The sequence below is a fragment of the Chrysemys picta genome, chromosome 4 (assembly GCF_011386835.1).
Source record: "Chrysemys picta bellii isolate R12L10 chromosome 4, ASM1138683v2, whole genome shotgun sequence".
Classification (NCBI taxonomy): domain Eukaryota; kingdom Metazoa; phylum Chordata; order Testudines; family Emydidae; genus Chrysemys; species Chrysemys picta.
Window position 1 is genome coordinate 137,957,006 of NC_088794.1, and position 14,989 is coordinate 137,971,994.

Below are 14,989 nucleotides of genomic sequence, written 5' to 3' on the forward strand. Positions count from 1 at the left end.
GAATCGGGCTCTATCTCCTGCAGGCTACTAACTCCGAACCGGGAGATTTTAGGCGCTAAAAGTCCAGTGGCGTAGCAGGGCTAAGGCAGGCTCCCTGCCTGCCCTGGCTCTGCGTTGCTCCCGGAAGCAGCCGGCACATCCCTGTGACCCTTGGAGGGGGCAGGGGGTCTCCGCGCGTTGCCCTGTGACCCTTGGAGGGGGCAGGGGGTCTCCGCGCGTTGCCCCTGCCCCGAGCACCAACTCTGCAGCTCCCATTGGCTGGGAACTGAGGCCAATGGGAGCTGCGGGGGTGGTGCCTGCAGGCTGGGGCAGCGCACAGAGACTTCCCGGCCCCCTTGCCTAGGAGCCGCTGCCAGAGGAATTCCTGGTTGCTTTCGTGAGCCGCCCGAGGTAAATGCTGCCCAGCTGGAACCTGCACCTCTCACGCCCTCTCGCACCCCAACCCAGAGCTCGCACCCCTTCCCGCAGGGGGCAGGAAGAGGTGGGGTGGGGGTGGGGCATTGGGGGAAGTGGTGGAGTAGAGGCGGGGCCTGGGGCGGAGCGGCAGAGCCATCCCTTGGGTAGGGTGAATCGGGGCAACTGCTCCGGACCAGTGCAATTGGCCGGAGCAGTCGGTCCCGGAAGACCCGGTGCAGCGAGTCCCGCGGCCGGATCCCTGAGCTGCCGTGGCACTACAGCCAACAATAGCCCCACAATAGCTGCCGGCAACTGCCAGCAGCAGCAGGCGGCCCCGCACCAGGCTGGATCCATCCCGCCGGCCCAGCCACCAATGCAGAGCTGGGGCCTCAAACTGGCGGGGGCTGATTTGCAGTGGCACTGGAACATTTTTAATAGTGGGGGTGCTGAAAGCCAGCACCCTCACCCCTGTCCACCCCGCTCCCCCAGCTGAGGCTGGGAGAAAAGCCCCAGGTGTGGGGCTGGCAGCTGGGACTCTGGGTGCACAGGGCCGGCAGCCGGGCCCCTGGGTGCGCTGCAACACCCCCCGTACCCGTAGTTCCCACGCCTATGCTGATTTGTCCCTGGGCCTGCACCCCCTTAGGGACAGCCTTGCTATTGTGGAGCAGGGTGGCTTGGAGGGTCCCTGAAAATTTTAAAATCAAAATGGGGGTCCTCAGGTTGCTAAAGTTTGAGAACCGCTGCCCTACACAAAGGTTTACAGCTCTCCCGGAGCCCAGCACCAGCATCATGAGAGCACCTGCCCTCTGGCAGGCTCTCAGCACCTGCCCTTGCCACGGTATCTTAGCAGCGCCCACCATCTGGACATTTTCCAGCAACTACCTGGCAGCTCTACTGCCCCTCCCCTGGTGGGCTGTACCTTGCCTGTTTCCAGCATCACGCACTCACCCTGCTACCTACTTTACATACTGTCAGTTTAAGAAGCCAACTCTTATCTACAGTCAGTCAGTCTTTCCACGTTGTCCACAGTATGGATTTTCTAAAGGTTTTTTCTTTTACAAATGTTCCAATGTAAAGGTTAAAACATCCAATCAAAGTAGAAACAATTATCGACTTTGCTTCATAGGAGGATTCCCTAAAAGAGAGAGCACTTTAGATTGCAAAAGCTATAAATAAATGGTTACATCAGATTTGTCTAGCATTGTACATTGAGCACACTGCAGAACTCGGTCAAGTAGTCTGGTTCATAATTGCTGCTCTGATTTTTCCGCTTCTGCTTCTGCTCCCGAATTAACTGGGCGTGGTTTAGAATAGTAAGTGAGAGTTAAAGGAGAAAATTCCACTTGTTTACAAAGAGGATAATCACATAATTGATGCAGTCTGTGACAACTGTATCTGAAACAGACAAGTGTAGATGGTGCATGAGACATGCAGATCTAAATATTATTTCATTAGTTCAACTATACATCCTATTTCTGAGGAAATCACTTCAAAATATTTTGGTGACCTCATGGTTTAATAAATTACTTGATTACTCCAGTAAAAGAAATACATTAAAGCAACACTAGCTGGCTGGGAGACAGCTTTAAAGAAATCACATCAGCCTTTTTTTAAAACCAGACCAAGATTTTTAAAAAGTGACTAGTTAGTTTGGGTACCTGAATTTTTTGGTTTTAACTTGATTCCTTAAAGGGGCTTAGGTATTAGATCCCTTTAAAGTATTTCAATCTGGGTGCTTACTTTTTCAAGCCTTTTCATTTTTGCATCTCTTTTGGGTTGGTCAGTGAAACTGAACTGGTCAGTTTCACTTTTGCTGTTTTCATACCTAAGAACAATATTGTTTATCTACTTAGGTTCTTTGGATTCTCACAGTATCCGGGAGACTGAGTTTCCTATGCAGCAAGGGAATGTCAAAATTAAAAAAAAAAAATCATTAACATCTGAAAAGCATCCATGAAAATATTTATTTTCATGTTAGGTTTTGTAAATGTCCTTTTTTATGTGTGGTTTTTTAGGGAAAGAAATTTTAAAATTTGAGGTCTAAAAAAGTTTTTCTTTTAAAAACAAACAAATTTGTTTTTGGGTTGCCTATATAATATAACATTTCCTGATGTTATGGTAGAGCCAATAGAATCAGCCTCTGATTAAAACATCACAATTTTTGAAACCCCTCCGGCTCCACTGTAAAGAAAATGGACCAGATTCAACCCAGGTTTATGTGAGCGTCTGCCAGTGAAAACCACAGCCCAGGTCCCTGGCGTTGGAAAGTGCAGCAGAAGAGGTGGTTGCGCGGATGTAAAGCGATTGCAAACTTCCTTTTATCAGAGTTTAGAGGCATAGGAGTCCAGTGTGAGGACGGAGTGTGATGTGCAGGGGTGCGGATTAACACAGCACCGTCTCTTAGCAACTCTTGATGGCAGAGTTCCCTGGGATACCCAAAGCAGTAGTGGCTGCTCTCCCTCAGGCTGAATTCCCCAGGGCTTCTACAGCCTCTGCAGAGAGGTGTAATTCATACAGCTTTAGTGCATCTGGCCCAATAAAGACTCCTTTGTGGCCATGGGACAATGACACCTGCCATTAGAGCCCTGCACGGGATTACCTGCAGCAGGACTGGGGTCCCGCCGTGCCCGCTGCCATAATAGCGGGAGCAGGATTAAAGAATAGTCCCAATCAGGGCTCTACCTGCTATTACATTCAAGGGACTTTTAACAGCCTTTTAAGGATCAGTGTGAGGTTTATTGTCAGATGCAGTGAGGTCTAATGGATCTGCCTTGTGCTGTGCTGTGTGCTCTAGATTAAGCCAAACCTTGGTGAAAGATGTAGCCATCCTTGCTCGAGAGATTCATGATGTCGCAGGCGATGGGGATTCCCAGAGTTCGTCAGGAACCGGACCAAGCACCTCCCTCAGCTCCGTACCCAACACCCCTGCTTCTACCATATCAGCAAGGGAAGAGGTAAGATTGCTGTCGCGGCAAAAATCTGGGCCACAAAACTGAAGCAAGTGTTCATCTACCCATCCGTGGCAAGGGGAGGGTAGCAGCGCCAGTCTCCGGTTACTACCAGGAGGGGCGGGGAATGCAAACAAAGGAGCATTGTCTCTGTAGTGCACACAGTTTTTGTTTGTCATGGTGGCCCCTGCTCTGGCCAGCTTACACCGAGGTGGGACCAAGACTTTCCTCAGCTTGGTTGAAAGGGAGGAGTTTTCCCTTGCCAGATGGTAGCACGCTTGCTCAGCCAGAGGGTGGGGAATAAGTCATTTTATTTAGAGTCTTCAGCAGGCAGTAGAGCTCTATGGTGAGGGTAAAATAGTCAGCTCCCCTAGGAATTTATACCTCCTGCTCAGGGAGTCTCCCTGGATTAGGAGAAGTGTAGTCTTCATGGGGAAATCAGTTTCCCATAATTTACATGCTGCTTGGTGTGGGCTTAACTCAGGGGTCTCCTGGCTCTGTGACTTCGCTGGGCCCTGGAGTGTTGAGGAGAGAGAAGGAATTCTTCCACCCATTATATTTTAAAGCAAGGACATTGGCTGTGGGCACTCTGGCCACATGTCACACACCTTATTTTGCACTTCTACAGCACCCCTCCTCCAAGGCTCTCAAAGGGTTTTCAGATGTTTGCTACGTTCACATAGATGAGCCCACGTAGGACTCCTCTCTTTCCAGCAAGCAGCTGCAGAGCAGATTCTGTAGGGCAAGTCTGGCCCTCTAGTTTGTTCCCTTTGGAGGGACTTAACTCCTTCCCTGCCTGGCTGTTGGTAGGACCCATCACATTAGCTTTAGATGTTCCCCTTCAGATTGGCTTCTCCTGTCCTCCCCAAGTGAAGTAACTCACAGGGTCTTTGATATCACCTGTCTGTGAGTCTCCACTTGCTGTACAGTGATATGATTTTATGCATACTATAAAATAGATCCAAAGATATGGGAAAAATTAATGATCCTTATGTATTATTTGAGTTAGGTTAGGATCTAAAGGCCCCAAAGGGGGGCCCCATTGTTTTTATTCCTGGAGCCTCGGATTGGAGTTTTAACAGAGTTCCTGAAATAATACTGAACATGGTTTATCCTGCTTTCCACTTGCAGTTAAACCAGGTACACCTGCACCCCTGTCAGAAAATGGTATTTTCCAACTGTAGACAATAGAAACTTGTGTTTCTATTGTGCAAAGTACAGTTGCTTCACAATAGCTTCAGGCAGTGAGATGATAAAGATTCTTTTATTGCTTTCCTTGAATCCAAGTGCCACACCTGCAAAACGGCTATTTTGAGCAGCTAGATAACAAATTTACCCTTTACTTCCCAGCTTCCAATGACTTTCTTTTAATGCCTGTTAACAGAAATCACAGAGAAACATACTTATTTCTATGTATATAGTGCCATTGGGAGCGTGGCACTTTGTAGACATGCAAGAAAGACAAGTTCCCTGCTGTAGAAGACTGCTTCCTATCTAGGTGAAATAGGAGGGAGGGACGTGGGAGAGGAATGTTTGTTTGGGGGACGTGTGCTGACCATGTGTGTGCTGGGCCTAACGGCCTGCTAGGCAAGGCTGAGAGCTTCTTAACGAGGCTGTGATCCCTAAGCCTTTTAGCACCCATCAACCTTTAACCAGGGGGCGGGGTTACTCGGGGCTACTTAGGGAGACCAGGGCTTTAAAAAGCCTGCTCCTAAGCGACCAGAGGAGCTAGTGAACGGGATTTTTGCGAGGGAGTTCTCCAGGTGAAGGAGGAGCGATTACGTGACCCTTGGGGTAAGTTTGTTGCCTGTAGTGTGTGTGTATCTGTGTTTGTGGTGTGCTTACTGCTTGACTGGACTATACCGTGTGCTTTGTTTGTTTGTTTGTTTGTTTGTTTGGGGGACCGTGTCCTGACCGTGTGTATGCTGAGCCTAGAGACCTGCTAGGCAAGGCTGAGAGCTTCTTAACGAGGCTTTGATCCCTTAGCCATTTAGCACCCATCAACCCTTAACCAAGAGGTGGGGCTACTCAGGGAGACCAGGGCTTTAAAAAGCCCGCTCCTAAGCGACCAGAGGAGCTAGCGAACAGGGGATTTTTGCGAGGGAGTTTACGGGGGAGTGTGAGCAGGAGCTAGAACTCAACATTCTTTAAACTTAAAAGCCAAAAACACCCCCTTGATATAAACAAAACAACAACAAAGGAACCAGCTGCCGGACTAAAAAGAGAATGCAGGCAGAAGTCCAGCAACAAAGTGGGGGCTACCCAGTTTATTGCACCCTTTGCAGCATGTATGATTACCTGCCCTATGGGCAGGTGGTGTAAGTGTGCATTTGGTGCAAGGAGTTCCTGGCCCTCAGAGACTGTGAACGGGCTTTGTATTAGTAATGGGGGATTCGATCATTAGAAACGTAGATAGCTGGGTTTGCGATGACTGGGAGAACCGCATGGTGACTTGCCTGCCTGGTGCGAAGGTTGCTGATCTCTTGAGACCTCTAGATAGACTTATGTGTAGTGCTGGGGGGAAGCTGGTGGTCATGGTACATGTAGGTACCAATGACACAGGGAAGGTTAGGAGAGAGGTCCTGGAGGCCAAATTTAGGCTGCTAGGTAAGAGATTGAAGTCCAGGACCTCCATGGTAGCCTTCTCTGAGATGCTCCCAGTTTCATGCGCAGGGCCAGCTAGACAGGCAGAACTGCAGAGTCTCAATGTGTGGATGAGACAATGATGTAGGGAGGAGGGGTTTAGATTTGTTAGGAACTGGGGAAACTTTAGGGGGAGCCTAGACAGGAAGGATGGGCTCCATATAAACCAAAATGGAACCAGATTGCTTGGCACTTAACATTAAAAAGGTCGTAGAGCGGTTTTTAAACTAAGGGCTGGAGGAAAGCCGGCAGGTGTGGAGGAGCATATGGTTCGGACATCCCTTAGGGGAGGATCTATTAATAGAGAATCTTAATGTCCTAGTGAGGACAAGAGGATGGAAAATAATAAAATACAGGCAGGGTCTTATCAGAAACAGTAAAAAAAGAGTCCCATTCAGTTACATCGTGTAATGGCAGACAGCTAAAAGGAGACAAGTTTTTAAAGTGCTTATATACAAATGCTAGAAGTCTAAATAATAAAATGGGTGAACTAGAGAGCCTTGTATTAAATGAGGATTGGTATAATAGGCATCACAGAAACTTGGTGGAATGAGGATAATCAATGGAATACAGTAATACCAGGGTACAAAATATATCGGAAGGACAGAACAGGTCGTGCTGGTGGGGGAGTGGCATCATACATGAAAGAAAGGGTAGAATCAAATGAAGTAAAAATCATAAATTAATCAAACTGTTCCATGCTCTAATAAGAATATAGCAGTAGGGATATATTACTGACCACCTGACCAGGATGGTGATAGTGACTGTGAAATGCTCAGGATGATTAGAGAGGCTATTAAAATAAAAAACTCAATAATAATAATGGGGAATTTCAGTTATCCCCATATTGACTGGGTACATGTCACCTCAGGAAGGGATGCAGAGAGAAAGTTTCTTGACACCTTAAATGACTGCTTCTTGGAGCAGCTAGTCCTGAACCCACAAGAGGAGAGGCAATTCTTGATTTAGTCCTAAGTGGAGCACAGGATCTGGTCCAAGAGGTGAATATAGCTGGACCACTTGGTAATAGTGACCATAATATAATTAAATGTAATATTCCTATGGCGGCCCAACACTGTAGCATTTAATTTCAGAAAGGGGAACTACGCAAAAATGAGGAGGTTAGTTAAACAAATTAAAGGGTACAGTGCCAAAAGTGAAATATCTGAAAGCTGCATGGAAACTTTTTAAAGACACCATAATAGAGGCTCAACTTAAATGTATACCCCAAATTAAAAAACATGGTAAGGGAACCAAAAAAGAGCCACCATGGCTAAACAACAAAGTAAAAGAGGCAGTGAGAGGCAAAAAGGCATCCTTTAAAAAGTGGAAGTTAAATCCTAGTGAGGAAAATAGAAAGGAGCATAAACACTGGGGAATGAAGTGTAAAAATACAATTAGGAAGGCCAAAAAAGAATTTGAGGAACAGTTAGCCAAAGACTCAAAAAGTAATAGCAATTTTTTTTTTTAAGTACATCAGAAGCAGAAAGGCTGCTAAACAAGCTAACCTGGCTTGAGTGCTAAAGGAGCACTTAAGGACGATAAGGCCATTGCGGAGAAACTAAATGAATTCTTTGCATCGGGCTTCATGACTGAGGATGTGAGTGAGATTCCCAAACCTGAGCCATTCTTTTTAGGTGACAGATCTGAGGAACTGTCCCAGATTGAGATATCATTAGAGGAGGTTTTGGAACAAATTAATAAATTAAACAGCAATAAGTCACCAGGACCAGATGGTATTCACCAAGAGTTCTGAAGGAACTCAGATGTGAAATTGCAGAACTACTAACTGTAGTCTGTAACCTATCATTTAAATCAGCTTGTGTACCAGATGACTGGAGGATAGCTAATGTGACGCCAATTTTTAAAAAGGGCTCCAGAGGTGATCCCAGCAATTACAGGCGTGTAAGCCTAACTTCAGTACCGGGCACACTGGTTGAAACTATAATAAAGAACAATATTGTCAGACATATAGATGAATGTAATTTGTTGAGGAAGAGTCAACATGGTTTTAGTAAAGGGAAATCATGCCTCACCAATCTACTAGAATTCTCTGAGGGGGGTCAACAAGCACGTGGACCAAGGGGATCCAGTGGATATAGTGTACTTAGATTTTCAGAAAGTCTTTGACAAGGTCCCTCACCAAAGGCTCTGAAGCAAAGTAAGCTGCCACGGGATAAGAGGGAAGGTGCTTTCATGGACTGGTAACTGGTTAAAAGATAGGAAACAAAGGGTAGGTATAAATGGTCAGTTTTCAGAATGGAGAGAGATAAATAGTGGTGTCCCCTAGAGGTCTGTTCTGGGACCAGTCCCATTCAACATACTCATAAATGATCTGGAAAAAGGGGTAAAGAGTGAGGTGGCGAAATTTGCAGATGATACAAAATTATTAAAGATAGTTAAGACCCAGGCAAAATGCGAAGAGCTACAAAGGATCTCTCAAAACTGGGTGACTGGGCAACAAAATGGCAGATGAAATTTAATGTTGATAAATGCAAAGTAATGCACATTGGAAAGCATAATCCCAACTATACATATAAAATGATGGAGTCTAAATTAGCTGTTACCACCCAAGAAAGAGAGCTTGGGGTCATTGTGGATAGTTCTCTGAAAACATCCACTGAATGTGCAGCGGCAGTCAAAAAAGCGAACAGAATGCCGGGAATAATTAAGAAAGGGATAAATAATAGGACAGAAAATATCTTGTTGCTTCTATATAAATCCATGGTACAACCACACCTAGAATACTGTGTGCAGACGTGGTCGCCCCATCTCAAAAAAGATATATTGGAATTGGAAAAGGTTCAGAAAAGGGCAACAAAAATTATTAGGGGTATGGAACGGCTTGCGTATGAGGAGAGATTAATAAGACTGGGACTTTTCAGCTTGGAAAAGAGACGGCTAAGGGGAAATATGATTGAGGTCTATAAAATCATGACTGGTGTAGAGAAAGTAGATAAGGAAGTGTTGTTTACTACTTCTCATAATACAAGAACTAGGGGTCACCAAATGAAATTAATAGGCAGTAGGTTTAAAACAAATAAAAGGAAGTATTTCTTCACACAACACACAAACTGTGGAACTCCTTGCCAGAGGATGTTGTGAAGGCCAGGACCATAACAAGGTTCAAAAAAGAACTTGATAAATTCATGGAGGATAGGTCCATCAATGGCTATTAGCCAGGATGGGCAGGAATGGTGTCCCTAGCCTCTGTTTGCCAGAAGCTGAGAATGAGCAGCAGGGGATGGATCACTTGATGATTACTTGTTCTGTTCATTCCCTCTGGGGTACCTGGCACAGGCCACTGTCGGAAGACAGAATACTGGGCTTGATGAACCTTTGGTCTGACCACGTAGGGCCATTCTTATGTTCTTATGTCCCCAAACTGTGGGGTGCACCCCTCTCAGGAGGCACAGAGGGACATTCGGAGGGGGTGCAGCAGGGTCTGCGGGGAGGGAGAACCATCCAGCCCTGCTGGGCTCCCAGCTCTGTTCTGGCCCCGCCCCTAGCCGTGGCCCTGGCCCCGCCCCCAGCCTTAGCTCACGACTGTGGCCGAGCCGCAGCTCCGCACCTGGCCCCAGCCCCACTCCCAGCCTTGGTTCCTGGCCTTGGCTCCCTTCCCGGCCCCAGACCTGGCCCCAGCTGTGGCCCCAGCCTCAGCACGCTTACCCCTGTCCGTGTCTCCCCCACCTCCCCAGGAGCCATGGCCCTGCTCCCAGCCCCAGCTCTCGGGGGAGGGCAGGGACGGTGCAGATAGGGATAATACAGGACGTGACCCGGAAAAGTTTCAGGACCACCGATCTAGAAGCAAAGTGTCTGAACGACTGTGCTTAGCAGGCGTCTTCTTAGACCCAAGGTTTTTAGTCATGGTTTTGGAACTGTACTGTGAGTTCAGTTAGAAGGTTTTAGGGGCCCAGGAGGGCCATAAGAAGTGATTGGAAGAAGACAGACTGTTGAACTCTGGAGCCTTGTCTACACTAAAAATATTTTCCAAAACATCCCACTATTGCTAACACTATTTAATCTCCACCACTGTCAGCAACAGTGCGAGCAGAGCAGGCTGAAAAATTTCCCAATGAAAAAAAGAGGACACATTTTTTTTGTGTGCAAAACATAGAATCATAAAAATGTAGGGCTGGAAGAGGTACCTCAAGAGGTCACCTAGTTCAACCCCCTGCGCTAATGCAGAGCTGAGTAGACCATCCCTGACAGGTGTTTATCTAACCTGTTATTAAAAATCCCAATGATGGGGATTCCACAACCTCCCTTGAAAGCCTTTTCTAGGGCTTAATTATCTTTATAGTTAGAAAGTTTTTCTTAATGTCTTAACCTAAATCGCCCTTGCTGCAGATAGTTTGCTGTTGTGCTTTTAATATTGTCTCTTTGAGAAACTGCCAGCTCTTTTAACCTCTGTTTCCTTTAGATTTTCTTCCCATGGGACCTTACCTACCAATTCTTTGAGTTTGTTAGTTTGTTACAGTCTGCTTTTTTGAAGTCTGTTGTCCTTATTCTGAAGCTCTTACTGCTTTCTTTCCTTAGAATCATTGAATCTATCAATTTCTGACCTACATTGCCGTCATTCTTCACATTTGCAACTAATTCCTCCCTGTTGGTCAGAATCAGGGCTAAAAAGGCCGGCTCCCTGGTTATTTCCTTAGACTTCTGAAACCAGAAGTTGTCCCCAATACATTCTAAGATCTTACTAGACATTTTATGATTTGCTATATTACCTTTCCATAGATGTCTGGATATTTTAATCCCCAATTAATACCAAGTCTTGAGTTTTGGATATATCCCCACTAGGGCTGTCAAGTGATTAAAAAAATTAATCACGATTAATCGTGCTGTTAAACAATAATAGAATACCATTTATTTACATATTTTTAGATGTTTTCTACATTTTCAAATATGTTGATTTCAATTACAATACAGAATACAAAGTGTACAGTGCTCACTTTATATATAAGTGAGCACTGTACACTTTGTATTCTGTGTTGTAATTGAAATCTATTACAAATACTTGCATTGTAAAAAAACAAAATAAATAGTATTTTTCAGTTCACCTAATACAAGTACTGTAGTGCAATCTCTTTATCATGAAAGTTGAACTTACAAATGTAGAATTATGTACAAAAAATAACTGCATTCAAAAATAAAACAATGTGAAACTTTAGAGCCTACAAGTCCACTCAGTCCTGCTTCTTGTTCAACCAGTCACTCAGACAAACAAGTTTGGTTATAATTTGCAGGAGATAATGCTGCCCGCTTTTTGTTTACAATGTCACCTGAAAGTGAGAACAGGTGTTTGCATGGCACTGTTGTAGCCGGTGTCGCAAGATATTTATGTGCCAGATGTGCTAAAGATTCGTGTGTCCCTTCATGATTCAACCACCATCCCAGGGGACATGCGTCCGTGCTGCTGGCAGGTTCTGCTCCATAATGATCCAAAGCAGTGCAGAACGACGCATGTTCATTTTCATCATCTGAATCAGATGCCACCAGCCGAAGGTTGATTTTCTTTTTTGGTGGTTCGTGTTCTGTAGTTTCCACATCGGAGTGTTGCTCTTTTAAGACTTCTGAAAGCATGCTCCACACCTCATCCCTCTCAGATTTTGAAAGGCACTTCAGATTCTTAAACTTTGGGTTGAGTGCTGTAGCTATTTTTAGAAATCTCACATTGGTACCTTCTTTGCGTTTTGTCAAATATGCTGTGAAAGTGTTCTTAAAACGAACATGTGCTGGGTCATCATCTGAGACGGCTATAACATGAACTATATGGCAGAATGTGGGAAAAACGAACAGGAGACATGCAATTCTCACCCCAAGGAGTTCAGTCACAAATGTAATTAACGCATTATTTTCTTAACGCGCATCATCAGCATGGAAGCATGTCCTTTGGTATGGTGTCCAAAGCATGAAGGGGTATACAAATGTTTAGAATGTCTGGCACATAAATACCTTGCACCATTGGCTACAAAAGCTCCATGCAAACGTCTGTTCTCGCTTTCAGATGACATTGTAAATAAGAAGCAGGCAGCATTAGCTCCTGTAAATGTAAACAAGCTTGGACTGAGTGGACTTGTTTGCTCTTAAGTTTTACATTGTTTTGTTTTTGAGTGCAGTCATGTAACACAAATGTCAATTTTTTTTTGTTACACTTTCACGACAAAGAGATTACACTACAGTACTTGTATGAGGTGAATTGAAAAATACTTTCTTTTGTTTATCATTTTTACAGTGCAAATATTTGTAATAATTCATACAAAGTGAGCACTGTACACTTTATGTTCGGTGTTGTAATCAAAATCAATATATTTGAAAATGTAGAAAAACATGAAAAACATTTTATACATTTCAATTGGTATTCTATTGTTTAACAGTGTGATTAAGCGCGATTCATTTTTTTAATCGCGTTTAATTTTTTGGCGTTAATTGCGTGAGTTAACTGCAATTAATCAACAGCCCTAATCCTCATCTTTCATGTTCCCACCATTCATCCAGCTCTGTTAGTCCCAGTGTGTGTGGCCAGTAATGGCTGACACCATTTTAAGAATCATATTGATTAGATTTGCTTCAGACACAGTTAGATGGTACAGAATGGCTCAGCAGTTGGTGGACCATTTGTATTAGGTTGCCTAACATAACTAACACTGGTGCAGCCATACTGGTGTTAACAATAGTGGGAAATAGGCTAAATCAATGGGATTTTCTAATGACGTCACTGAGAGTTAGGGCAAGCCTTTAATGATGAATGGCTTGAGATGCTGAGCTCGCATCCTTGTACCGTGTTATTAATGGCACTAAATATGCACCGATATGGGAATTGGTAAAAGTGCATAAAATCTGTATGACATTGGATTAAAATCAATAGCGATGTGCCTACAGAGACAGAGGCATTAAAGTGACTTTATATGCTAAATCCATGCTAACATGATTATTGTAGATTAATGCAGGGAAGACGCATAAGAGATGCTCAAAGATCATGAGAGGGATGCCAAGTAATGTTAATCAGTGGGCATTTATGAAACAGCTTTATATTAAATGTCCTAAGTGTCGTCCTATATGGAACAGAGCTTTGGGAAAATAAGAAGTCCGTTCAACACAAATTGAACTGCTTTCAATGCAGGAGTCCATGCAGAATATTCCAAGTAAGCTGGACTTATAGAAGAAGTAATGAAGAGGTCCTAAAATGGGCACAATTACCTACAACAATGCAAGGGGTATGGAAGAAGAGATGGGACTTACTTTTAAGGATGTCTGATAATAGGCTACCCAAATGAGCATTTCTTTAGCAACCCGAGGGCAAGAGATGGGGAGGTCTACCTAGAGGCACACTCCATCGCACAGTAATGCCTGAAGTGTCGTCATTGCTTCTGAATATAGAAGATCTAGAAAAACAAGCCCAAGATAGGGATGATTAGCGCCATTAGACTTCTGCCTTGTGCTCCTGATGGTGCGGGAAGGCTAATGATGACAATATTACATTTGCATATGTGAGGGCGCAGAGTGGGGGAGCAGACACTGTTTGATAAGCAAACTACTGTAATTATACTAGGTTCAATAGCAACAAGGAGTCTGGTGGCACCTTAAAGACTAACAGATTTATTTGGGCATAAGCTTTCGTGAGTAAAAACCTCACTTGTTCAATAGAAGGCTGTTTGATAAATGGTCACTGGACACAGGTAGAGCACTCATGTGAATAAGCAAAGCAGTTTGGTGCACTGTCTGGCTTACACTAAGGGTGTGTATATAAAACATTGTACACCACTAATCTATTGCCCTGGTTTTCCATTGCTGAGTATCCATTCCTTTTCTAAGAAGGGAAGAATTCAGGGGCTCAACTTGTTCTTGATCCCCCAGGCACAGTAGGAAGAGTAGTAGCAACTTCTATGATGTTTTTAAAGCTTGGTCAGTGGGGACTAACCTGGAGTTTGGTAGAGGAAAAAAATATTTTAGAATACAAAATACTATTCCAGTCGCCCCAGCTAGAAGTACCTCACTGCAATTCAATGTCAGTGTTTTCAGTCTATGCTGCTGTTTTCAGGGATTTATAAAAATGACCATAAATATTCACTCTGCACTCATACTTGGCACAACAGTTCGGAGCCCTAAACAAATTGATTTTTTTAATGTCTTTTATTACCACACTCGATTAAAAATTTAAAATGAGCTATGCCCTTTTAGAAGATAAAAATGGGGCCATAAAACTGTGTTCTTGTGCTTTAATCCTGATATTTTGTCCTCTACCAGTACAGGATTGGCTTGGATTTAAACCAGGATGTTTTTCAAGTTTCCAGGTGCACATTTAGTGAGGATTTTAGTGGCCCCCGTGTTGTATAGTGTATGGATTGTACAGTTCCCTAAAAGGCAGACTTGCGCACTACTGTGAGTTTACAGCAAAGAGTACAAACGACATGGCTTGCACTTTCAAAAGCGACTTCTGATTTTGAGTTCCTCGGTTACTGGATGCCCAACCTGAGACGTCTTTTAAAGGAGTCTAGTATTCAGAAGTGCTGAGCTCCCCCCCCCCCCCCCCCCCCCGCCTCTGAAAATCAGGCCAGTGTAAAGGTGTCTCCAGTGGGGCATGGTGAATCACTAGTCACTTTTGAAAATTTAGGTTTGTGTTTAAAAAAAAAAAAGGGGGGGGGGCTAATGATATGTGAAAAACTTTTAAGTCTCCTTCAGTATTGTTATGATGTGTGTAAGGTATTAAGAATGACATGGGCCAATACTTGCGGATATGATAGAACTGTGAATGAGTATAAGCCAGTTTATCATGAGACAGTATTTCACAGGTTATAAGTCCCTAAATATTGGATGTACACCATAGTAGGAATGTCTCATTTGTTACCATTGATTTTTAGTGAATCTTCCACCACCACTCCCAGCATCATGCACTTAAAAGCGTTTCCAAAGTTCTGAAAGGGCATTTTAAAAAATGAACAATAGAGGGCAGAATTGTGGATATAATCCACCCTAATTGAACATTTTGACTGTTGTGT

General features: G+C 44.2%; 1 protein-coding gene across 5 annotated transcripts in view; it reads left to right on the forward strand.

The window, feature by feature from the left end:
- CEP170B (centrosomal protein 170B) overlaps positions 1–14,989 on the forward strand; it is an 89,671-nt gene that overhangs the window by 65,842 nt on the left and 8,840 nt on the right. For all 5 annotated transcript variants that reach the window (XM_065593734.1, XM_065593735.1, XM_065593737.1 and 2 more), the window contains one exon: positions 3,191–3,350. In XM_065593734.1, coding sequence (XP_065449806.1) covers positions 3,191–3,350 — 160 coding nt within the window. The remainder of the gene's footprint in view (positions 1–3,190; positions 3,351–14,989) is intronic.